The sequence below is a fragment of the Solea solea genome, chromosome 12, assembly GCF_958295425.1.
Source record: "Solea solea chromosome 12, fSolSol10.1, whole genome shotgun sequence".
Lineage (NCBI taxonomy): Eukaryota > Metazoa > Chordata > Actinopteri > Pleuronectiformes > Soleidae > Solea > Solea solea.
Genome location: NC_081145.1, coordinates 24966644 through 24994002, shown reverse-complemented (window position 1 = coordinate 24994002; position 27359 = coordinate 24966644). Strand labels below are relative to the sequence as shown.

Genomic DNA, 27359 nt, shown 5'->3' with positions numbered 1-27359 from the left:
GCATTTACCTGTACATTTAGAAACGTATATATTTAAGGATTAAAGATTGAAATATTTTATTTTTTTTAAAAAGTTTAAAACAATTCTTCATTCAGCTCTTCATTAGAAAATTAAAAAAAACGTTGTGTCCTTCATTGCTCGGTTGTTCCTGTCGACGCGTCTACAGTCTACAGCAGTCGTTGAGAGTCTTCTTCGGGCTGGATTGACTCAGTTTGACGTGAGAATCCGACTGATCCTTCAGTTTCACATTTTTCTTGACTTCTCTGTGGAGAAAGAAAAAAAAGAAACTCACCGAGTGTGAAGAAAAACACGTTAAAAACCCCCGACTTCCCCCACTTGTGACCTCCTACCTCGCTAGATGAAGCACAGCTTCGACGACGTTGGTTCCATCCTTGGCGCTCGTTTCGCAGAACAAGGCTCCGTATTCCTGCAAGGAAAGCATCAACATACCTGTGTGCACTCAGTTTATTTTACCACCTGGGCGGCAGGGTGTCTGTGTCAACACCTTTTTGTCTTTTTCAATAGCTGGAATGAAAGCTACGCACCTTGGCCAACTTCTCCCCATGCGAAGTGCTAACACACCTCCCCCCCACGAGCTGCTCTCGGAGGTCCACCTTGTTTCCAATAACACACATGGGGACTTTCTCATCCGTTGAATCCTGTTTAAAAACAAAAGGAGGAGGATTTTTATATATATATACACAGTATATATTTCTGCTTCACTCATCTTTTTTTTTACAGATTTTTATAGTCACCTGAATCTGATCCACCCACTCCCTGACGTGCAGGAAGCTGCTTTCTGAAGTGACATCATAGAGCAGCAGGACGCCGTGAGCTTTACGGAAATAGGACCTCGCGATACTGCGGAACCTGAAGAAGAAGAGACATATTTGTCACACTTTTCAAGGACTTTCCAGCACAAATTCCCTCAAATCCAAGGACTGACAATGTGCTGTGCTTAAGATGGGATGACGTCCACTTTGATTGACGCACATCTGCATCTGGACAAGTGATTGTCCCTGGGATCTTGGACAAATCACTCTTTGAACTTTTTTTTTTTTTGGTGAGACAGATCTTGGAATTATAATTTCCCAGGCATCAAATCAAATTTCAGGCCTTTTCCAGGACAAATTCCCTCAGATTCAAGGGCCGAATGTGCTGACACAGCTTAAGATGGGTGGACAACTTGTAAGAGCCGCCACTTCGTCCACTTTTACTGATTTGAAGCACGTAAATCTGCATCTGGACAAGTGACTGTCCTTGGGATCTTGGAAGTCTTTGGAACCTTTTTTTTTGGTGAGACAGAGATCTTGGAATTTGCATTTTCCAGGCATCACGTCGTCATTTGCTCTCTCGTGCTTAACGTTACTCACTCGTTGTTCCGCGTGGAAATTATGACTCCAACATTAAGCACTGCGGGGCATGAAACAGTAGGTGGCGTCGTAACAAACAAGGCAGACATTTACCTAAATTCAAAACTCAAGCACTTTCAAGGATTTCAAGGAACCCTGTACTAGTCTGGTTATAAACTGGCTGACACCGCACCTCTCCTGCCCGGCTGTGTCCCATATCTGCAGGCTCGTCTTCTCCCCGTCCACCAACATTCTCTTCATCTGGAAGTCGACTCCTGAGAATCAAAGAGCACACACAGTACATTGAAAGGCCCGAAATCACGACCGCGTCAGTGTTTGAACGCGCTGCTCACCCAGCGTCGTCTGAATGGTCTCTTTGAACTCGTTGAGCGTCAGCCTCAGCATGAAGCTGGACTTTCCTGCTCCGGCGTCTCCGGCTAAAACCAGGCGGTACATCGGCACGGGCCCCTCGGTCTCTTCTACGTCTGCCTCCACAGGCTGTATGGGTTCAAGAAAAAGTGACAGATGTGATGTGATAATTCTTTAATTTGAAGTATACTAGGCATTCATTCAAGAGAGACAGTTCAGGTGTTTAACTGCGACTTTACGAGGTACTCACATTCAAACATTGATTTAATAAAATTAACAAATGTTAAAGTCAATAAGCACTAATAAAATATATTTGCTGCTTATTCCAACTGTTTTACAGAGAAAATTAAAACCAAACTCCACATAAAAAAAATAGTGTTTTTAGCTCACAGAGAGAAAAATTGCTGATTTTTTTCAATGGACTTTGGTGCGTTGACAGAGCAGTTTACAAACTTCCGTTTCCAGCAAGAAAAGTCTGTCAAATGGCGAAAATGGTGGGAAACATTCTGATATTATTGTACATTTATAGCTTTTATTCGGTGAGAACGAGTGTCTGTGTGTCAGGCTGTGTCAATACCTCATAAAAAAAAAGAAAACTAAACTATTCCTGTAATAGAGTTCAGAGTTAACACTTGACTTGTCTTGATTTATTTGAGCGGAACACAGCGGCCGTTGTCAATGGTATCAGTAACACCTTTGCTTTTTCCGCTAAAGCGCGTCATCGTGTCTGCGGTGGTAAAAGGCCCATTGATGAAAGAGGACGATGAGATGTAACTGAAAGCCCCTGCAAAAATCCAGTAAATGGACCATGAGTGGACATTTTCTACAGATCAGAAGAGGTAAAATCACTCCGTGCAGTCAGGAGCTGTGTCTTATGTTTTGTCTGCTGCGATTTTGTGATTTTATTTTGTGATCTGGAGACGTCAGGAGAAAAACACCAAGTATTCCTTTGATTCCATGCCATGTTCATGTTCCACCACTTCTGAAAAAACAAACACTGTCACACGATTATTTTTCACCTTTGAGGAAAACACGGACAAACGTCTTCGTAAAGACGACCTGATGGAGGTCCCCCTGCTGGGCGCCATCGATACTGTAGCCTCAGATTTGACCTCCGATATCTGTCACAGAAAATATAACAGAATTTATTCAAGTCTTTAATGAGTGGCAAACTGACGTTTATACATGTTTTTGCTTTGACCTCCACATCAGACGGAACGCAGGAGTAACTGTGGTGGACCGTTTGTGCTGAGCCTCTGTCGCTGTCGTCGCTGTCGTAGTCGCTGCCTAAAATATCTGCTGTGTCCATGGGCAGAGACACTCCGCTGTCCAGGTATTTATCGGCCCAGGTGGCCACGTGGGAGTACGTGGTTTTGGTGGGATCGGACTCAGACCTGCACAAAATGTGACAAGACCAGATTTACAGGCATATCTGTGACACCTGATATCTTTTAGATTTAGTAAATGAATCATTTCCGAACTTTGCTAACCAGGGCGGCGACGATTATTCAATTCATCCGTTATTAATCCAGTAAATTAACCATCAAGTGTTTTTTCAATAATTAAGGCAAGCTTAAATGTGAATGTTTTCTGGTTTCTTGTGGACAAAACAAGACATTTGTCATTTGAGAGCATCATCATTTCCAGGGTTTGATCAACATTTTTCAACATTTTCTGACATTTTACGGTCCAAACAAGTACTTGATTTTGAATATAATTGTTAGTTGCAGCCCTAATGTTAACAAAAATGAAATAAAACTTAATATGATGCATGTTATTTAAACACATGACTCTTAATAAAAAAGTTGGCAAAATTCAGAAAAATGTGTTTGGGGACCCAAAAAAATTAGCCGGCGAACCATGTGTGGATCCCGACCCAGTCTTTAAGAACCACTGAGTTAAAGTTAAAGGTCCAGTGTGTAAGATTCAGGTGAAAAAACCCCTGAATATAAATGAATTATTTTGATTTATTTTAAAGTTCACCTTCATGTTTTCATTTGTGTGAGATATTCAGCTGCAGTGTGCCACTTCACCACTAGAGGCTGCTGAATCCCACACACTGCACCTTTAACCAGACAGGAGCTTCATTTACCTGCTGAGGTTGAGCGTGCTCTGTCGGAGGGGTTTCATCTTTCGGGCGGGGATTTCATTTTGGGGCGGCAGCTACGGAGAGCAGATTTTTACGACGTCATCACCTGAAAACGTTTAATTAAGTCAGTGAAAGTAAAGCTTGTGTTTGACTTACCCTCCTTTTAGCTGCAACTACTTCAGTGGCCAACGCGGACCGAAGCCCGTCGTTACTGTCGTACAGCGTTTGGTTCATTTCCCTAAAGTGTTCAAGGAAATAAAAGCAAGACATGCAGTTTTTATACAGGGATAAAAAGTCCCCATTATGTCAATCATTATACAACAAGGTGAAGACATGTGGTTTAAGGATAAGGACAGGGTTAAGTTAAGGTTAAGAGGAAGTCTCCAGGAAATTAATCTAAGTCAATATAATGTCCAACTCAGACTTTGTGTGTGTGTAAACTGTTGTATTGGCAACTAATTTAACATAATAATGAATTAAAAAGTGAAATTTAATTTATTAATTCATTTTTGGGGGGAGGGGTGTAAATAAATGTCTGATACTGATATATTATATATTATATTATATATATAATATTTTAGGTAAACCATAATAAATCACTAAATCACGTTTATTTTCTTACTCAAGTCTTTTGTAATCTTAATTTTAGCAAACTGTCTTATTGGAAGAGGGTTTTAATTGCTTATGTTGTCATTATAACTTCTTATTATACCGCTGTGGAGACCCCTAGAGGGAGAAGCATAAAGAAGAGGGGTTTTATTATTATATTATATAGATAATTAGTTTTTTGGTTGCTTGGTTTTATTCTTTCAAACCTTGTGAAGCACTGTGTCACCTTGTTTTGAAACGTTTCTTCTTACTTTTATTCTTATAATACATGAAGGACAAACCAAAAATACAATTTTACTTCTAAAATATTTGTTATTCGTGAAGCTTCAAACTGTAGCTTTACTATGTATTGACTATAGTGTCGATTTTTAACTAAACTGGTGGTATGAGGTTGGTTCACACACACTATAAATGGAGTATAGTTGTATAGTTGCATGTTTATTTAGTATCCATGGAAACAGACTTACTGGAGAATCTGAATCTGACTCGAGTACGACTGGTATTCCATCAACATCGTCTTCAAATCTTCTTTTTCTCTGTAGAAAAAAACAAATGAGAAATATTGCAATTTGGATCACAGTCAGTGCACATGGATGATTTCCTGACAACAGTGCTTGACCTGTCATGCTGAGATTTCTGGTCCATGTACATGTTCTTCAGCTTGTCCAGCTCCGAGTGCAGGACGGCGATGTCCGTCTGGGCCTGCAGCAGAGACGAGCGCAGCTGCTCGTTCTCCTGTCGGGGGGGGGACAATGGAAGAATAAGTGGAACATCCCGCGCAGACATGATTGTGATTGACTTTAAATCAACGGCAACGCGACTCACGATGGAGAGGTTACCGATCTGTCTGTTGAGCCTGACCACCTCCTCCCTCGCTTGGCTGGACTCGGTGTCCTGCTGACTCTGCAGAACAGACACATAGTATTTTCTGAGGTGGCGGATGAAGCAACGCCAGCGTCACTGTGTTAGACCTGAATTTCCAGACCTGCACTTTCACCTATTAGCCAACAAAGCAGCAGCAGCAGCAGTTTAGATGTCACACAATCCCATCCTGCAACACTTCCAAACCAAAACAACGTCATATTTGGCAGGCAGGGCTCCCACACATTAGTTAACATCAAATTCAAGGCCTTTTCAAGGACTTTCCAGGACCAATTCCCTCATATTCAAGGACCGACACAGCTTAAGACGGGAGGACGGCGTCCACTTTTATTGATTTGCAGCACGCTCTGCATCTGGACAAGCGATTGTCCTTGGGTTCTTGGTCAAAGTCAGTCTTTCTCTTGCTTAACTTTACTCGCTCATTGTTCTGCACGGAATCTCACGTCAACGGCAGAGAGAGAGAGATAGAGAGAGAGAGAGAGAGAGGGAGACAGTGGACTAGTAATAGTGGTCTACGTACACCAAGCAATGCAGGGCATGAAACAGCAGGTGGCGTCGCAACAAACAAGGGAGACATCTTCTTCTTTCTCGCACAAAATTGTCTCAAGGGCCTTGACATTTTTTTTACAAACGTTCAAGGATTTCAAATACCTGTGGGAACCCTGTGTAGACCTTCAAGTATTAGTTACAGTGTATAGAGGCTCTGGTAGTTGACGTCATGTCACATCATATTTTGGCAGGAACCATTCTATTCAGGTTGACATCATGGGTCCTAAGTGGGTTTGTCTGTGGTTTCCATGGGGACATCACCCGCCCATGTTACTGTACCCAGGTAGTGTGGACAGGGTACTAAGTGGCTTGAAGTGAGGAAACACTGGTGGAGCTACTCTGGAAACCCCAGACAAACCTGCTTGGGACCCATATTGTCAACCAGACTAGAACCCTTATGGCGCCCACATCTTGTCTATTCTGTGTTTTTATAAAAAGTAAAGATGTGGATAGCTGTAGGACAACAAAAGAGTCGGGGATTTAGCCGGATCACCAAATATCCTGAGAGGAAAGCAGAGCATAGGAGACAGTGATCTAACCCCCATCTTCACTTTTTATGTAAACAGTTGTAAAAACGAGACGAGTTGCCCGACATATTTACTGCCTGGTATAAAATACGCTGCTTAAAATGTGACCAAGGCGTTTTCCTGCCAAAATGGCTGTGTTTTGATTCCGACTGTTGCCCGGCAACAATGTATGCTGTCACCTCCCAGGGCCTTTATAGCCTTTTTACTTTTACATGAAAATAAACATTGACATTTACCGATCCCTGCGATGAACTTTGCAGAAGGACTGTGACTGAAACAACGTGTCACCGCCTCTGGCATCGATGGACTCTCTTACTGTACAACGTATCAGGCCAACTTAAACACGTCAGTGCAGAAATAACAGCAATAGGCAAATATTATAGCCCAGTACATAGGCCAAACTGGTTTATCAGTCACACTTAACTGTCTTTTTTTAACACACACACGCACATACACACACGTTACATTAACATAGTTTGAAATGCATTTAAACACAGTTTCAAAGCGTTTTAAGGCCTTTGCACAGCAATTAACTTGCATAATGTTAACTGTGAATAAGTGCAATGGAAACTAATACACGGAATAAAGGACGATGTTTAGAAAGTTAAACGTCTCTTCGTGTCCTCATGTCCCAATGTCATGAATTTGTGCTTTTTATTCTGATAGTTTCACATTTTAGTCCTATGTACAGCTGCTTATTACTTTATCTTTAGTTATATCTTTCTATATTTTACAGAAATGTGTTTCTATACATTTATTTATATTTTTTGAATGGTAGAGTTCCCGTAACACAAAATCTCTGCTGTTTTTGGATCAATAAAAGACATTTATCCATCTTCATTTTCATCTGTGGTGACCTGCACATTTGCACCACCTGCTGTTTATCTCAGTGAAGTAATATTAAATGGAAATTTGATTAGTAATACAGTATGTTTTAATGTAAACGCAGTGATTATGAATTAACCGGGGGTTAATGTTTGTCCTCAGAATGTGGATCACCTTTGTCTGTTGTAGAGAGAGGAATTCCACAGTGAAATGAAGGAAAGGAAGAAAAGCATCGTGGGATCAACAGTTATCATGATATCGTCTTTCAGGTACAAGAGCTTTTCTTTTCTCTCCAGCTCCACACATGAGTGAACACATTTTCTGGCATAAACAGGACCAGTCGTCATCATGGAGATCAAAACCTGCTCCTAAAGAGGCAGAACCTCATTTCTGAGGAAGATTTAAATTGAAGTTAAGGTTAACTGGTTAGATTAGATAAAATAAGCCTTTCTTAGTCCCACAACAGGGGACATTTACGGTGTCACAGCAGCAGAGACAGTCAAGGAAAAGGCAATAAATAATAAACTTGCATTTAAACATCTATGAATGAAGGGAGTGGTCAGCATTTGGCGGCCTGTGGCCTAAAACAGGATCAATATTTGGCCTGAATGTTTTTTTTTTGTTTTTTAGTGCCTGCTGCTGCTATGCATTCTAGTGAGAACCTAGAGTTCTCACTAGAATGCATTACAGCGCAAGCATCTTATGTTATTCTACAAGTTTATCCTGCTTGATTTTCCTCTTCCTCCCAAAACTTTGGACCGTAACTCGTCCCGCAGTTTTGAACACATATATTCATTCTATATCAATACGTGCGGTTTGATTGGGAATGGTGTGCTATGACTTTTATATGCGTTTCGAGTAACCATGGTGACAACAATCGCAAATTACAGTCTCGTCAGACTTTAAATAGATCACAAGACTTTTTTCACCTAACTGAAATTTTTGATACATATTAAGGCTTTTTTAACAAGCACAGTTTAAGTTTTAAACTTTTTTGGACATTTTCAGATTTTATAATGCAGGTGAAACTGATTTTTGGAAGGGAGGGGGCTGATGAGTCTGTCTGCTTTAAAGGCTGATTCCACCACTTTTTCTAAATACTTCAAGTTTTAAAGGTTCAATCCACCCAAATGTTACTCCTGCACCTGACGACATCGGCAGCAAGAACAGCAGGCACGCTCGAAATTTCGCCGCGGAATTTTCTATCTCTATATTATTATTAGCTTATATTCACAAAAATTACAATTTCATACAGAATTCAGAGCTTTTATTCTGAAAACAAATGAACTTAAAGAGAAAAAAAATAGATTATGTTGCTAGAATTGACAATTAAGCTACATAATGTTTGGTTTGATATATAAAAATAAGAACACTGCTGTTGCAATGAATTAAATGGAATTTTTTTCCATAAATAAGAAGGAGTAATTCTCAGAATTAAAAGTACGAAAAGGAAAACATACTGTATAGTTTGTTGGAAGCACTTTTCTTGACATTTGTGTCTTACAGTAAAAGAGTCTTTGTAACAAGCTGGTGGTTGAAGAACAAGAATGTCCACATTATCACCGGGCGACTGTTGTTGGTCTTTGTTTCTGACTAAAGTTTTAGGACACTAGCAACAGCATATATTAAGACTGGATACTTTAGAGTAGAAGAAAAAAAAAAAAATCAGGTTTTGCCTGATGAAGATACGATGTTTTGACCCGATATTAAAATGACAACAAAAAAAATAGATAAGCATATGAAGCGAGTAACCAGAATATATACATACACAGCAAAAACTTGATTTCAACAGGTTATGGTTAAGGTTAAGTATAAGGCTTTGTCCAAATGAATGGAAGTCAATGCAGCATCCTAAGAAGAATCACTGCACAAGAGTTGGTGTTAGGATAGGTTAGGGTTACACACACACACACACACACACACACACACACACACAACTTTACCAGTCTGTCCACAGTCGCTCGCAGGTCTGCCACCTCGTTCCTGTGCTTCCTCTGCATTGTCGTCATAGATTCTTCGATTTTCTTTCGCTCCTACAAACACAAAACCCGCAGCAGTTAGGGAGGCCTTGAACTCTACAGAGGCTCTTTGTGAGGAGACATGTAGCTACCTGCATATTTTTGCAGTGCACAGCACACGACGCTCGCTGCAAAAATATGCAGGTAGCTCAAAGGAAACAGAGTAATGTGTAGAAAGAACAAAAACATCTTTTAGTCGCTTTCTTACTGCGCCGTTTATTGGGTGTATAACACACCCAATAACCCACAATAAACCCCTTCACTCACCTCTTCTCTCACCCTCCCCTCAGTTCTGACGAGCTGTTGCTGTATGTCGTCCTCCACTTCTGCCAGATGACTGCTGTTCATCTCCTCGGCTCTGTGTGAGCGCACAAAAGGTACATTTAACTTTGTGCTGCGACTGAACCTGCCTGATTACACAGAGTTGTGACTCTGCTCCGCTCTCATCAGAGAGTACGACAAGCACCCAGAGGCGAGGGAGGGCCAGATTCCAGAGGTGCGCTATGTATAGAAGTTTAAATCACATTTACGTGAATAAAAACAACAACATAAGGTCCATAGATTTCATCGTGGGAACATAGGTAGAAAAAAAAATACCTTTTTGTAAATTATTACAAGAACAGGAAGGGCAGAACATTTTCTTTTAGTATTTCTACTTCCTTGAATAAGGAATGTCCCCCTTTTGTTAAGTAAGGCACAGAAAGAAAACAAAAACATGCATGTCTTCTTCACGTGTGTGCAACTGAAATTCAAAAATCTACATTTAAACAACTACACCAGACAATCCCCATGACAGAATTCCAGAAAAACAAACTCTACCTGACAATTATTGTATCTAAAATCTTAGAGGAGACCAAAACAAAGCTAAAAGTGAAACATGTTCACTGTGAAGCAAAAATGTTCATTTTATATTATTCAATAGGTTTTCTAACAGCCTGATCGTAATTCTGGGAATTTTACAAACTGAAAACGTTCCATGGGAATTAAGCAATATTTTTTTTATCAATGAAAGAGTGAAGCATTGATAAAATAAAAGGTGTTTGCACTATTTTGTATACGACAAAATCCAAAATGTCCAGATAAGTCTCATTAACTCCTATGGAAAGTTTCCAGTTTGGAATATTTCCAAAATCCCCTACTCAGGACCCTAAAAAGTTAAGTGGTAGGTAATAAAATAATGAATAATTAGTTTTTTTTATTTTTTGTTTAACCCCTAGTGGCCAAATATTGATTTCGCCAAGAATATCTTGCTACTAAACATAAGCTACATCCATACTGCTATATTTTTATTTAAAAGAAATTCATTTTTATATTAAAAAATGATCTGCGTTGACATGAGTAATCTGTAATCTGCTACCACCAACATCTCTCTTTTAGTGAGTGACACCAAAACAAAGTTCCATAAGAATCTAAAGCTTCATTATGAAGTTGTTTCTCGAGCATGAAGACAAACAAAGATAAGTTAATGTCTGTTGTTTGCTTAGTTTCAGGAAGTATTACTGAACATTCAGAGCAATGATTTATGTAAGGAGGCCAACAATGAGGTGAAAGTGAAACTGAAAAAATAAGAAGGTTTAATGGAGCTTTTCTTTCACGGCTGGTGTTTGAGTCACGTGAGGTTTTCACTGATTGATCTGTGGATTATTTTCCTGATTAATTTGAGTACTCTCAATTGTCTTGTTTTGTCCACAAAGCAAAATGATTCAGTTTTAAGGATTTCTTTGTCACATGGAGCAAAGAAACCAGAAAATATTTACATTTTAACCAGTTGTAAAAATCAGAAAACTTTTTTTTATTTATAGAAAAAAAAACACACAAACTCATTAATCATTGCAGACCTGGCCATAAGCATAAGTGATTTCAAAACGATATCTTTTGCATTTTTCTTTTATCCAAACATCGTCAAAGTCGACACTGCACACACTGGTGCCCTGAATAAGTCACGTGCCCCATTTTGAAGCACGTCAGGCACTGGAAAGTAGTTATGACGGAGAGATGTGATGTCATCCTTTCACACAAACATAGATTTCTCATGTCTGTATTTTTCCTCTTACCGCTTCATGCTGCTCTCCAGCTGCTCACACTCCAGTCTGTAGTCCAGGCTCTGACTGATCAATGTGTGGATGGTCTTCTCGTACTCCTGGAGCAGAGTCATGTTGGCAGAGGAATGAATGGTCTGGTAAAGATCAGCCAGCTGCTCCCTGAGACTACAGCAGAAGAAACATATGATCATTCATACTGTATAATCATCATCATATACCAGTCAGACACTAAAACATCTAATTAACGTCAAAGCTCCACGTGTTAAAGATTAAAGGTGTTATAGGTGTTAGAGAGTGAGATTCATGTATTTTTTTCTTAATCCTTAACTTATATAAAGTTTTTGTTTTAAACTCACATCTGTGTTTCTACAGTGGTATACAATAAGTGATTTAAGTTTGAGAGTGGAGATAGATGAATAAATTGCAGAAAATAAACCTTTAGAATTGTGAATTTAGCTCACAATTTTGAAAAAGTTGCTATTCATGTGAGCTGCGATAGTTTATCATGACATACTTAAGTATGACATTTTTGTGAGTTTTTGGACGACAACTATGCTACTGTTGCAAGAAGTATCCAGGTTCAATCCCAGGTCTGAGAAATTTCTGTGTGGACGACATACTAAACTATGACGTTTTTGTCTGATTTTGGACGACATACTAGACTATGATTTTTTTGACTGAATTTGGACGACATACTATAGTATGACTTTTTTGACTGATTTTGGACGACATACTATAGTATGACTTTTTTGACTGATTTTGGACGACATACTATAATGACTTTTTTGACTGATCGTGGACGACATACTATAGTATGACTTTTTTGACTGATTTGACTGATTTTGGATGACATACTATAGTATGACTTTTTTGTCAAATTTTGGACGACATACTATAGTATGACTTATTTGACTGATTTTGGACGACATACTATACTATGACTTTTCTGACTGATTTTGGACGACATACTAAAGTATGACTTTTTTGACTGATTTTTGACGACATACTATACTATGACTTTTTTGACTGATTTTTGACGACATACTATACTATGACTTTTTTGACTGATTTTGGACGACATACTATAGTATGACTTTTTTGACTGATTTTGGACGACATACTATACTATGACTTTTTTGATTGATTTTGGACGACATACTATACTATGACTTTTTTGACTGATTTTGGACGACATACTATAGTATGACTTTTTTGACTGATTTTGGACGAAATACTATAGTATGACTTTTTTGTCAAATTTTGGACGACATACTATAGTATGACTTTTTTGACTGATTTTGGACGACATACTATACTATGACCTTTTTGTAAAGTTTTGGACAACATACTATACTATGATTTTTTTGACTGATTTTGGACGACGTATGACTTTTTCGACTGATTGTGGACGACATACTATAGTATGACTTTTTTGACTGATTTTGGACGACATACTATAGTATGACTTTTTTAACTGATTTTGGACGACATACTATAGTATGACTTTTTTGACTGATTTTTGACGACATACTATACTATGAATTTTTTGACTGATTTTGGACGACATACTATAGTATGACTTTTTTGACTGATTTTGGACGAAATACTATAGTATGACTTTTTTGTCAAATTTTGGACGACATACTATAGTATGACTTTTTTGACTGATTTTGGACGACATACTATACTATGACCTTTTTGTCAAGTTTTGGACGACATACTATACTATGACTTTTTTGATTGATTTTGGACGACATACTATACTATGACTTTTTTGACTGATTTTGGACGACATACTATACTATGACTTTTTTGACTGATTTTGGACGACATACTATAGTATGACTTTTTTGACTGATTTTGGACGACATACTATACTATGACCTTTTTGTCAAGTTTTGGACAACATACTATACTATGATTTTTTTGACTGATTTTGGACGACATACTATACTATGACTTGTTTTGACTGATTTTGGACGACATACTATAGTATGACTTTTTTGACTGATTTTGGACGACATACTATAGTATGACTTTTTTGACTGATTGTGGACGACATACTATAGTATGACTTTTTTGACTGATTTTGGACGACATACTATACTATGACACTTTTTTGACTGATTTTGGACGACATACTATACTATGACATTATTGTCGCATTTTGGACGACATACTAAACTATGACATTTTTGTCCCATTTTGGACGACATACTAAACTATGACATTTTTGACGCATTTTGGACGACATACTAAACTATGATGTTTTTGTCACATTTTGGACGACATACTAAACTATGACATTTTTGTCGCATTTTGGACGACATACTATAGTATGACTTTTTTGACTGATTTTGGACGACATACTATAGTATGACTTTTTTGACTGATTTTGGACGACATACTATAGTATGACTTATTTGACTGATTTTGGACGACATACTATACTATGACTTTTTTGACTGATTTTGGACGACATACTATACTATGACTTTTTTGACTGATTTTGGACGACATACTATAGTATGACTTTTTTGACTGATTTTGGATGGCATACTATACTATGACTTTTTTGATTGATTTTGGACGACATACTATACTATGACTTTTTTGATTGATTTTGGACGACATACTATACTATGACTTTTTTGACTGATTTTGGACGACATACTATACTATGACTTTTTTGACTGATTTTGGACGACATACTATAGTATGACTTTTTTGACTGATTTTGGACGACATACTATACTATGACCTTTTTGTCAAGTTTTGGACAACATACTATACTATGATTTTTTTGACTGATTTTGGACGACATACTATACTATGACTTGTTTTGACTGATTTTGGACGACATACTATAGTATGACTTTTTTGACTGATTTTTGACGACATACTATAGTATGACTTTTTTGACTGATTGTGGACGACATACTATAGTATGACTTTTTTGACTGATTGTGGACGACATACTATAGGATGACTTTTTTGACTGATTTTGGACGACATACTATACTATGACTTTTTTGACTGATTTTGGACGACATACTATACTATGACTTTTTTGACTGATTTTGGACGACATACTATAGTATGACTTTTTTGACTGATTTTGGACGAAATACTATAGTATGACTTTTTTGATTGATTTTGGACGACATACTATAGTATGACTTTTTTGACTGATTTTGGAGGACATACTATACTATGACCTTTTTGTCAAGTTTTGGACAACATACTATGCTATGATTTTTTTGACTGATTTTGGACGACATACTATACTATGACTTGTTTTGACTGATTTTGGACGACATACTATAGTATGACTTTTTTGACTGATTTTGGACGAAATACTATAGTATGACTTTTTTGTCAAATTTTGGACGACATACTATAGTATGACTTTTTTGACTGATTTTGGACGACATACTATACTATGACCTTTTTGTCAAGTTTTGGACAACATACTATACTATGATTTTTTTGACTGATTTTGGACGACAAACTATAGTATGACTTATTTGACTGATTTTGGACGACATACTATACTATGACTTTTTTGACCTATTTTGGACGACATACTATACTATGACTTTTTTGACTGATTTTGGACGACATACTATAGTATGACTTTTTTGAGTGATTTTGGATGGCATACTATACTATGACTTTTTTGATTGATTTTGGACGACATACTATACTATGACTTTTTTGATTGATTTTGGACGACATACTATACTATGACTTTTTTGACTGATTTTGGACGACATACTATACTATGACTTTTTTGACTGATTTTGGACGACATACTATAGTATGACTTTTTTGACTGATTTTGGACGACATACTATACTATGACCTTTTTGTCAAGTTTTGGACAACATACTATACTATGATTTTTTTGACTGATTTTGGACGACATACTATACTATGACTTGTTTTGACTGATTTTGGACGACATACTATAGTATGACTTTTTTGACTGATTTTGGACGACATACTATAGTATGACTTTTTTGACTGATTGTGGACGACATACTATAGTATGACTTTTTTGACTGATTTTGGACGACATACTATACTATGACTTTTTTGACTGATTTTGGACGACATACTATAGTATGACTTTTTTGACTGATTTTGGACGAAATACTATAGTATGACTTTTTTGATTGATTTTGGACGACATACTATAGTATGACTTTTTTGACTGGACATACTATACTATGACCTTTTTGTCAAGTTTTGGACAACATACTATACTATGATTTTTTTGACTGATTTTGGACGACATACTATACTATGACTTGTTTTGACTGATTTTGGACGACATACTATAGTATGACTTTTTTGACTGATTTTTGACGACATACTATACTATGACTTTTTTGACTGATTTTGGACGACATACTATACTATGACTTGTTTTGACTGATTTTGGACGACATTCTATAGTATGACTTTTTTGACTGATTTTTGACAACATACTATACTATGACTTTTTTGACTGATTTTGGACGACATACTATAGTATGACTTTTTGACTGATTTTGGACGACATACTATACTATGACTTGTTTTGACTGATTTTGGACGACATACTATAGTATGACTTTTTTGACTGATTTTGGACGACATACTATATAGTATGACTTTTTTGTCAAATTTTGGACGACATACTATAGTATGACTTATTTGACTGATTTTGGATGACATACTATACTATGATTTTTTTGACTGATTTTGGACGACATACTATAGTATGACTTTTTTGACTGATTTTGGACGACATACTATACTATGACTTTTTTGATTGATTTTGGACGACATACTATACTATGACTTTTTTGACTGATTGTGGACGACATACTATAGTATGACTTTTTTGACTGATTTTGGACGACATACTATAGTATGACTTTTTGGCTGATTTTGGACGAAATACTATAGTATGACTTTTTTGACTCGTTTTGGACGACATACTATACTATGACATTTTTGTCGCATTTTGGACGACATACTAAACTATCACATTTTTGTCGCATTTTGGACGACATACTAAACTATGACACTTTTGTCACATTTTGGACAACATACTAAACTATGACACTTTTGTCACATTTTGGACGACATACTAAACTATGACATTATTGTCGCATTTTGGACGACATACTAAACTATGACATTTTTGTCCCATTTTGGACGACATACTAAACTATGACATTATTGTCGCATTTTGGACGACATACTAAACTATGACATTTTTGACGCATTTTGGACGACATACTAAACTATGACATTTTTGTCACATTTTGGACGACATACTAAACTATGACATTTTTGTCGCATTTTGGACGACATACTATAGTATGACTTTTTTGACTGATTTTGGACGACATACTATAGTATGACTTATTTGACTGATTTTGGACGACATACTATACTATGACTTTTTTGACTGATTTTGGACGACATACTATACTATGACTTTTTTGACTGATTTTGGACGACATACTATAGTATGACTTTTTTGACTGATTTTGGATGGCATACTATACTATGACTTTTTTGATTGATTTTGGACGACATACTATACTATGACTTTTTTGATTGATTTTGGACGACATACTATACTATGACTTTTTGACTGATTTTGGACGACATACTATACTATGACTTTTTTGACTGATTTTGGACGACATACTATAGTATGACTTTTTTGACTGATTTTGGACGACATACTATAGTATGACTTTTTTGACTGATTTTTGACGACATACTATAGTATGACTTTTTTGACTGATTGTGGACGACATACTATAGTATGACTTTTTTGACTGATTGTGGACGACATACTATAGTATGACTTTTTTGACTGATTTTGGACGACATACTATACTATGACTTTTTTGACTGATTTTGGACGACATACTATACTATGACTTTTTTGACTGATTTTGGACGACATACTATAGTATGACTTTTTTGACTGATTTTGGACGAAATACTATAGTATGACTTTTTTGATTGATTTTGGACGACATACTATAGTATGACTTTTTTGACTGATTTTGGAGGACATACTATACTATGACCTTTTTGTCAAGTTTTGGACAACATACTATGCTATGATTTTTTTGACTGATTTTGGACGACATACTATACTATGACTTGTTTTGACTGATTTTGGACGACATACTATAGTATGACTTTTTTGACTGATTTTGGACGACATACTATACTATGACTTTTTTGACTGATTTTGGACGACATACTATACTATGACTTTTTTGATTGATTTTGGACGACATACTATACTATGACTTTTTTGATTGATTTTGGACGACATACTATACTATGACTTTTTGACTGATTTTGGACGACATACTATACTATGACTTTTTTGACTGATTTTGGACGACATACTATAGTATGACTTTTTTGACTGATTTTGGACGACATACTATAGTATGACTTTTTTGACTGATTTTTGACGACATACTATAGTATGACTTTTTTGACTGATTGTGGACGACATACTATAGTATGACTTTTTTGACTGATTGTGGACGACATACTATAGTATGACTTTTTTGACTGATTTTGGACGACATACTATACTATGACTTTTTTGACTGATTTTGGACGACATACTATACTATGACTTTTTTGACTGATTTTGGACGACATACTATAGTATGACTTTTTTGACTGATTTTGGACGAAATACTATAGTATGACTTTTTTGATTGATTTTGGACGACATACTATAGTATGACTTTTTTGACTGATTTTGGAGGACATACTATACTATGACCTTTTTGTAAAAATTTGGACAACATACTATGCTATGATTTTTTTGACTGATTTTGGACGACATACTATACTATGACTTGTTTTGACTGATTTTGGACGACATACTATAGTATGACTTTTTTGACTGATTTTGGACGACATACTATACTATGACTTTTTTGACTGATTTTGGACGACATACTATACTATGACTTTTTTGACTGATTTTGGACGACATACTATAGTATGACTTATTTGACTGATTTTGGACGACATACTATACTATGATTTTTTTGACTGATTTTGGACGACATACTATAGTATGACTTTTTTGACTGATTGTGGACGACATACTATAGTATGACTTTTTTGACTGATTTGACTGATTTTGGAAGACATACTATAGTATGACTCTTTGACAGATTTTTGACGACATACTATAGTATGACTCTTTGACTGATTTTTGACGACATACTATACTATGACTTATTTGACTGATTTTTGACGACATACTATACTACGACTTTTTTAAATGATTTTGGACGACATACTATAGTATGACTTTTTTGACTGATTTTGGACGACATACTATACTATGACTTTTTTGATTGATTTTGGACGACATACTATACTATGACTTTTTTGACTGATTGTGGACGACATACTATAGTATGACTTTTTTGACTGATTTTGGACGACATACTATAGTATGACTTTTTGGCTGATTTTGGACGAAATACTATAGTATGACTTTTTTGACTGATTTTGGACGACATACTATACTATGACATTTTTGTCGCATTTTGGACGACATACTAAACTATCACATTTTTGTCGCATTTTGGACGACATACTAAACTGTGACACTTTTGTCACATTTTGGACAACATACTAAACTATGACACTTTTGTCACATTTTGGACGACATACTAAACTATGACATTATTGTCGCATTTTGGACGACATACTAAACTATGACATTTTTGTCGCATTTTGGACGACATACTAAACTATGACATTATTGTCGCATTTTGGACGACATACTAAACTATGACATTTTTGACGCATTTTGGACGACATACTAAACTATGATGTTTTTGTCACATTTTGGACGACATACTAAACTATGACATTTTTGTCGCATTTTGGACGACATACTAAACTATGACATTATTGTCGCATTTTGGACGACATACTAAATTATGACATTTTTGACGCATTTTGGACGACATACTAAACTATGACATTTTTGTCGCATTTTGGACGACATACAAAACTATGACGTTTTTGTCACATTTTGGACGACATACTAAACTATGACACTTTTGTCACATTTTGGACAACATACTAAACTATGACACTTTTGTCACATTTTGGACGACATACTAAACTATGACACTTTTGTCACATTTTGGACGACATACTAAACTATGACGTTTTTGTCTGATTTTGGACGACATACTAAACTATGACGTTTTTTGTCTGATTTCGGACGACATACTAAACTATGACATTTTTGTCACATTTCGGACGACATGCTAAACTATGACGTTTTTGTCGCATTTTGGATGACATACTAAACTATGACATTTTGTCACATTTTGGACGACATACTAAACTATGACGTTTTTGTCACATTTTGGACGGCATACTAAACTATGACGTTTTTGTCGCATTTTGGACGACTGACTAAACTATGACATTTTTGTCGCATTTTGGACGACATACTAAACTATGACATTTTTGTCACATTTTGGACGACATACTAAACTATGACGTTTTTGTCACATTTTGGACGACATACTAAACTATGACGTTTTTGTCTGATTTTGGACGACATACTAAACTATGACATTTTTGTCACATTTCGGACGACATACTAAACTATGACGTTTTTGTCGCATTTTGGACGACATACTAAACTATGACACTTTTGTCACATTTCGGACGACATACTAAACTATGAAGTTTTTGTCGCATTTTGGACGACATACTAAACTATGACACTTTTGTCACATTTTGGACGACATACTAAACTATGACGTTTTTGTCACATTTTGGACGACATACTAAACTATGACACTTTTGTCACATTTTGGACGACATACTAAACTATGACATTTTTGTCGCATTTTGGACGACATACTGAACTATAAAATTTTTGTCGCATTTTGGACGACATACAAAACTATGACGTTTTTGTCACATTTTGGACGACATACTAAACTATGACACTTATGTCACATTTTGGACAACATACTAAACTATGACGTTTTTGTCACATTTTGGACGACATACAAAACTATGACACTTTTGTCACATTTTGGACGACATACTAAACTATGACACTTTTGTCGCATTTTGGACGACATACTAAACTATGAAATTTTTGTCGCATTTTGGACGACATACAAAACTATGACGTTTTTGTCACATTTTGGACGACATACTAAACTATGACACTTATGTCACATTTTGGACAACATACTAAACTATGACACTTTTGTCACATTTTGGACGACATACTAAACTATGACATTTTGTCACATTTTGGATGACATACTAAAGTATGACGTTTTTGTCACATTTTGGACGACATACTAAACTATGACACTTTTGTCACATTTTGGACGACATACTAAACTATGACGTTTTTGTCACATTTTGGACGACATACTAAACTATGACGTTTTTGTCGCATTTTGGACGACTGACTAAACTATGACATTTTTGTCACATTTTGGACGACATACTAAACTATGACGTTTTTGTCTGATTTTGGACGACATACTAAACTATGACGTTTTTGTCTGATTTTGGACGACATACTAAACTATGACATTTTTGTCACATTTTGGACGACATACTAAACTATGACACTTTTGTCGCATTTTGGACGACATACTAAACTATGAAATTTTTGTCGCATTTTGGACGACATACAAAACTATGACGTTTTTGTCACATTTTGGACGACATACTAAACTATGACGTTTTTGTCACATTTTGGACGACATACTAAACTATGACACTTATGTCACATTTTGGACAACATACTAAACTATGACACTTTTGTCACATTTTGGACGACATACTAAAGTATGACGTTTTTGTCACATTTTGGACGACATACTAAACTATGACACTTTTGTCACATTTTGGACGACATACTAAACTATGACGTTTTTGTCACATTTTGGACGACATACTAAACTATGACGTTTTTGTCGCATTTTGGACGACTGACTAAACTATGACATTTTTGTCACATTTTGGACGACATACTAAACTATGACGTTTTTGTCTGATTTTGGACGACATACTAAACTATGACATTTTTGTCACATTTCGGACGACATACTAAACTATGACGTTTTTGTCGCATTTTGGACGACATACTAAACTATGACACTTTTGTCACATTTTGGACGACATACTAAACTATGACGTTTTTGTCACATTTTGGACGACATACTAAACTATGACACTTTTGTCACATTTTGGACGACATACTAAACTATGACGTTTTTGTCGCATTTTGGACGACATACTAAACTATGACATTTTTGTCGCATTTTGGACGACATACTAAACTATGACACTTTTGTCACATTTTGGACGACATACTAAACTATGACACTTATGTCGCATTTTGGACAACATACTAAACTATGACGTTTTTGTCACATTTTGGACGACATACTAAACTATGACATTTTTGTCACATTTTGGACGACATACTAAACTATGACATTTTTGTCGCATTTTGGACGACATACTAAACTATGATATTTTTGTCGCATTTTGGACGACATACTAAACTATGACACTTTTGTCACATTTTGGACGACATACTAAACTATGACGTTTTTGTCACATTTTGGACGACATACTAAACTATGACACTTATGTCACATTTTGGACAACATACTAAACTATGACACTTTTGTCACATTTTGGACGACATACTAAAGTATGACGTTTTTGTCACATTTTGGACGACATACTAAACTATGACACTTTTGTCACATTTTGGACGACATACTAAACTATGACGTTTTTGTCACATTTTGGACGACATACTAAACTATGACGTTTTTGTCGCATTTTGGACGACTGACTAAACTATGACATTTTTGTCACATTTTGGACGACATACTAAACTATGACGTTTTTGTCTGATTTTGGACGACATACTAAACTATGACATTTTTGTCACATTTCGGACGACATACTAAACTATGACGTTTTTGTCGCATTTTGGACGACATACTAAACTATGACACTTTTGTCACATTTTGGACGACATACTAAACTATGACGTTTTTGTCACATTTTGGACGACATACTAAACTATGACACTTTTGTCACATTTTGGACGACATACTAAACTATGACGTTTTTGTCGCATTTTGGACGACATACTAAACTATGACATTTTTGTCGCATTTTGGACGACATACTAAACTATGACACTTTTGTCACATTTTGGACGACATACTAAACTATGACACTTATGTCACATTTTGGACAACATACTAAACTATGACGTTTTTGTCACATTTTGGACGACATACTAAACTATGACATTTTTGTCACATTTTGGACGACATACTAAACTATGACATTTTTGTCGCATTTTGGACGACATACTAAACTATGATATTTTTGTCGCATTTTGGACGACATACTAAACTATGACACTTTTGTCACATTTTGGACGACATACTAAACTATGACGTTTTTGTCACATTTTGGACGACATACTAAACTATGACACTTTTGTCACATTTCGGACGACATACTAAACTATGACGTTTTTGTCTGATTTTGGACGACATACTAAACTATGACACTTTTGTCACATTTCGGACGACTACTAAACTATGACGTTTTTGTCTGATTTTGGACGACATACTAAACTATGACAATTTTGTCGCATTTTGGACGACATACTAAACTATGACGTTTTTGTCACATTTTGGACGACATACTAAACTATGACGTTTTTGTCTGATTTTGGACGACATACTAAACTATGACGTTTTTGTCTGATTTTGGACGACATACTAAACTATGACGTTTTTGTCTGATTTTGGACGACATACTAAACTATGACATTTTTGTCACATTTCGGACGACATACTAAACTATGACACTTTTGTCACATTTTGGACGACATACTAAACTATGACACTTATGTCACATTTTGGACAACATACTAAACTTTGACACTTTTGTCACATTTTGGATGACATACTAAAGTATGACGTTTTTGTCACATTTTGGACGACATACTACACTATGACATTTTTGTCACATTTTGGACGACATACTAAACTATGACATTTTTGTCGCATTTTGGACGACATACTAAACTATGATATTTTTGTCGCATTTTGGACGACATACTAAACTATGACACTTTTGTCACATTTTGGACGACATACTAAACTATGACAATTTTGTCGCATTTTGGACGACATACTAAACTATGACGTTTTTGTCACATTTTGGACGACATACTAAACTATGACGTTTTTGTCTGATTTTGGACGACATACTAAACTATGACGTTTTTGTCTGATTTTGGACGACATACTAAACTATGACATTTTTGTCACATTTCGGACGACATACTAAACTATGACACTTTTGTCACATTTTGGACGACATACTAAACTATGACACTTATGTCACATTTTGGACAACATACTAAACTATGACACTTTTGTCACATTTTGGATGACATACTAAAGTATGACGTTTTTGTCACATTTTGGACGACATACTACACTATGACATTTTTGTCACATTTTGGACGACATACTAAACTATGACATTTTTGTCGCATTTTGGACGACATACTAAACTATGATATTTTTGTCGCATTTTGGACAACATACTAAACTATGACACTTTTGTCACATTTTGGACGACATACTAAACTATGACGTTTTTGTCTGATTTTGGACGACATACTAAACTACGACGTTTTTGTCTGATTTTGGACGACATTCTAAACTATGACACTTTTGTCGCATTTTGGACGACATACTAAACTATGACGTTTTTGTCACATTTTGGACGACATACTAAACTATGACACTTTTGTCACATTTCGGACGACATACTAAACTATGACGTTTTTGTCTGATTTTGGACGACATACTAAACTATGACGTTTTTGTCTGATTTTGGACGACATACTAAACTATGACAATTTTGTCGCATTTTGGACGACATACTAAACTATGACGTTTTTGTCACATTTTGGACGACATACTAAACTATGACGTTTTTGTCTGATTTTGGACGACATACTAAACTATGACGTTTTTGTCTGATTTTGGACGACATACTAAACTATGACGTTTTTGTCTGATTTTGGACGACATACTTAACTATGACACTTTTGTCACATTTTGGACGACATACTAAACTATGACATTTTTGTCGCATTTTGGACGACATACTAAACTATGATATTTTTGTCGCATTTTGGACGACATACAAAACTATGACGTTTTTGTCACATTTTGGACGACATACTAAACTATGACGTTTTTGTCACATTTTGGACGACATACTAAACTATGACACTTTTGTCACATTTTGGACGACATACTAAACTATGACATTTTTGTCGCATTTTGGACGACATACTAAACTATGACATTTTTGTCGCATTTTGGACGACATACTAAACTATGACATTTTTGTCACATTTTGGACGACATACTAAACTATGACGTTTTTGTCTGATTTTGGACGACATACTAAACTATGATGTTTTTGTCTGATTTTGGACGACATACTAAAGTATGACATTTTTGTCGCATTTTGGACGACATACTAAACTATGACACTTTTGTCACATTTTGGACGACATACTAAACTATGACGTTTTTGTCACATTTTGGACGACATACTAAACCATCACATTTTTGTCGCATTTTGGACGACATACTAAACTATGACGTTTTTGTCACATTTTGGACGACATACTAAACCATCACATTTTTGTCGCATTTTGGACGACATACTCAACTATGACACTTTTGTCACATTTTGGACGACATACTAAACTATGATGTTTTTGTCTGATTTTGGACGACATACTAAACTATGACATTTTTGTCACATTTCGGACGACATACTAAACTATGACGTTTTTGTCGCATTTTGGACGACATACTAAAGTATGACATTTTTGTCGCATTTTGGACGACATACTAAACTATGACACTTTTGTCACATTTTGGACGACATACTAAACTATGACGTTTTTGTCACATTTTGGACGACATACTAAACCATCACATTTTTGTCGCATTTTGGACGACATACTAAACTATGACACTTTTGTCACATTTTGGACGACATACTAAACTATGACACTTTTGTCACATTTTGGACGACATACTAAACTATGACGTTTTTCTCGCATTTTGGACGGCATACTAAAGTATGACGTTTTTGTCACATTTTGGAAAACATACTAAACTATGACATTTTTGTCGCATTTTGGACGACATACTAAACTATGACATTTTTGTCGCATTTTGGACGACATACTAAACTATGACACTTTTGTCACATTTTGGACGACATACTAAACTATGACATTTTTGTCGCATTTTGGACGACATACTAAACTATGACATTTTTGTCGCATTTTGGACGACATACTAAACTATGACATTTTTGTCACATTTTGGACGACATACTAAACTATGATGTTTTTGTCGCATTTTGGACGACATACTAAACTATGACGTTTTTGTCACATTTCGGACGACATACTAAACTATGACATTTTGTCGCATTTTGGACGACATACTAAACTATGACATTTTTGTCGCATTTTGGACGACATACTAAACTATGACACTTTTGTCACATTTCGGACGACATACTAAACTATGACATTTTTGTCGCATTTTGGACGACATACTAAACTATGACATTTTTGTCACATTTGGACAACATACTAAACTATGACATTTTTGTCACATTTCGGACGACATACTAAACTATGACATTTTTGTCACATTTCGGACGACATACTAAACTATGACATTTTTGTCACATTTCGGACGACATACTAAACTATGATGTTTTTGTCGCATTTTGGACGACATACTAAACTATGAAATTTTTGTCGCATTTTGGACGACATACTAAAGTGTGACGTTTTTGTCACATTTTGGACGACATACCAAACTATGACGTTTTTCTCGCATTTTGGACGGCATACTAAAGTATGACATTTTTGTCACATTTTGGACGACATACTAAACTATGACGTTTTTAATCACATTTTGGACGACATACTAAACTATGACATTTTTGTCACATTTTGGACGACATACTAAACTATGACGTTTTCATCACATTTTGGACGGCATTCTAAACTATGACATTTTTGTCACATTTTGGACAGCATACTAAAGTATGACGTTTTCATCACATTTTGGACGACATACTAAACTATGACATTTTTGTCTGATTTTGGACGACATCCTAACTATGACATTTTTGTTACATTTTGGACGACATACTAAAGTATGACGTTTTGTCACATTTTGTTTGGAGTGTGAACTTGTGCTTTGGGCCCCAGTAAAGCTCGGTCCGGCCCTGCTGTTCCTTCATGGTGGAAAAGTCATGGAACAGCCGGATGTGATTGTTGTACCTGTCGGACAGAAGCGACTCTTCATCGACTCTGCTTACGAACTCTTCCCACGGACTGTTCCTTCGGCTCGAGCTCGATACAAACGCCGCCACGTCCAGCGTCTGCGAGACCTCCTGGAATCTGGACGAGAACTCACCGTAGTCGATGAACCCGTCCTCATCCGCGTCGAACCTGTGGAACAAGGCTTTAATATGATCCTCGGGGACGTTGAGTTCCCTGCAAACCGCCGTGAAATCCCCGAACTCGATCCTCCCGGACTTGTTCACATCACAGGCGGAAAATAGCCGCTGGAGACTCGGTCTGTCCATGTTTACTACTTTAGTACATGTCAAATAAAACGATAAAAGTTGTAAAAAAAAAAAAATCTTCCCATGAGCCGAACCCGGCCGAAATATTTAAATGTCCTAATTATTCGGAACAGAGGAGAGAGAGATTCATTGGTCCAGTTTTGAGTGTAGGCGGGTTTTCGAGCCAGTGTCCAGCAGCGGAGACAAAAGTGTGTGAGACAAGACCTTATCTGTCTTCATCTGAGAAACTAGAGCTCAACTAAGAGAGAAACACGACAAGTGTTAGCGTCTGTTTGCCTTCTAGGTGTGTGTGA

The 27359-nt window shown here is 36.2% G+C and overlaps 1 protein-coding gene across 2 annotated transcripts; it reads right to left on the bottom strand.

The window, feature by feature from the left end:
* Window positions 1–39: 39 nt before the first annotated feature.
* On the bottom strand, window positions 40–27304 carry zgc:162879 (ras and EF-hand domain-containing protein). Of its 2 annotated transcripts, none has more exons than XM_058645849.1 (17): window positions 26759–27304; window positions 11275–11427; window positions 9488–9578; window positions 9146–9235; window positions 5245–5322; window positions 5039–5154; window positions 4887–4955; window positions 3967–4048; window positions 3814–3884; window positions 2923–3115; window positions 2741–2842; window positions 1706–1850; window positions 1546–1627; window positions 756–870; window positions 546–659; window positions 351–427; window positions 40–263 (listed from the first exon to the last, which is right to left on the bottom strand). In XM_058645849.1, the coding sequence occupies exons 1-17, from the start codon at window positions 27064–27066 to the stop codon at window positions 161–163; spliced, it is 1989 nt and encodes a 662-aa protein (XP_058501832.1). In that variant the 5' UTR covers window positions 27067–27304; the 3' UTR covers window positions 40–160. The 2 variants fall into 2 exon arrangements, with proteins under 2 accessions (XP_058501832.1, XP_058501833.1); XM_058645850.1 differs by having other exon boundaries at window positions 26895–26967.
* Window positions 27305–27359: the final 55 nt, after the last annotated feature.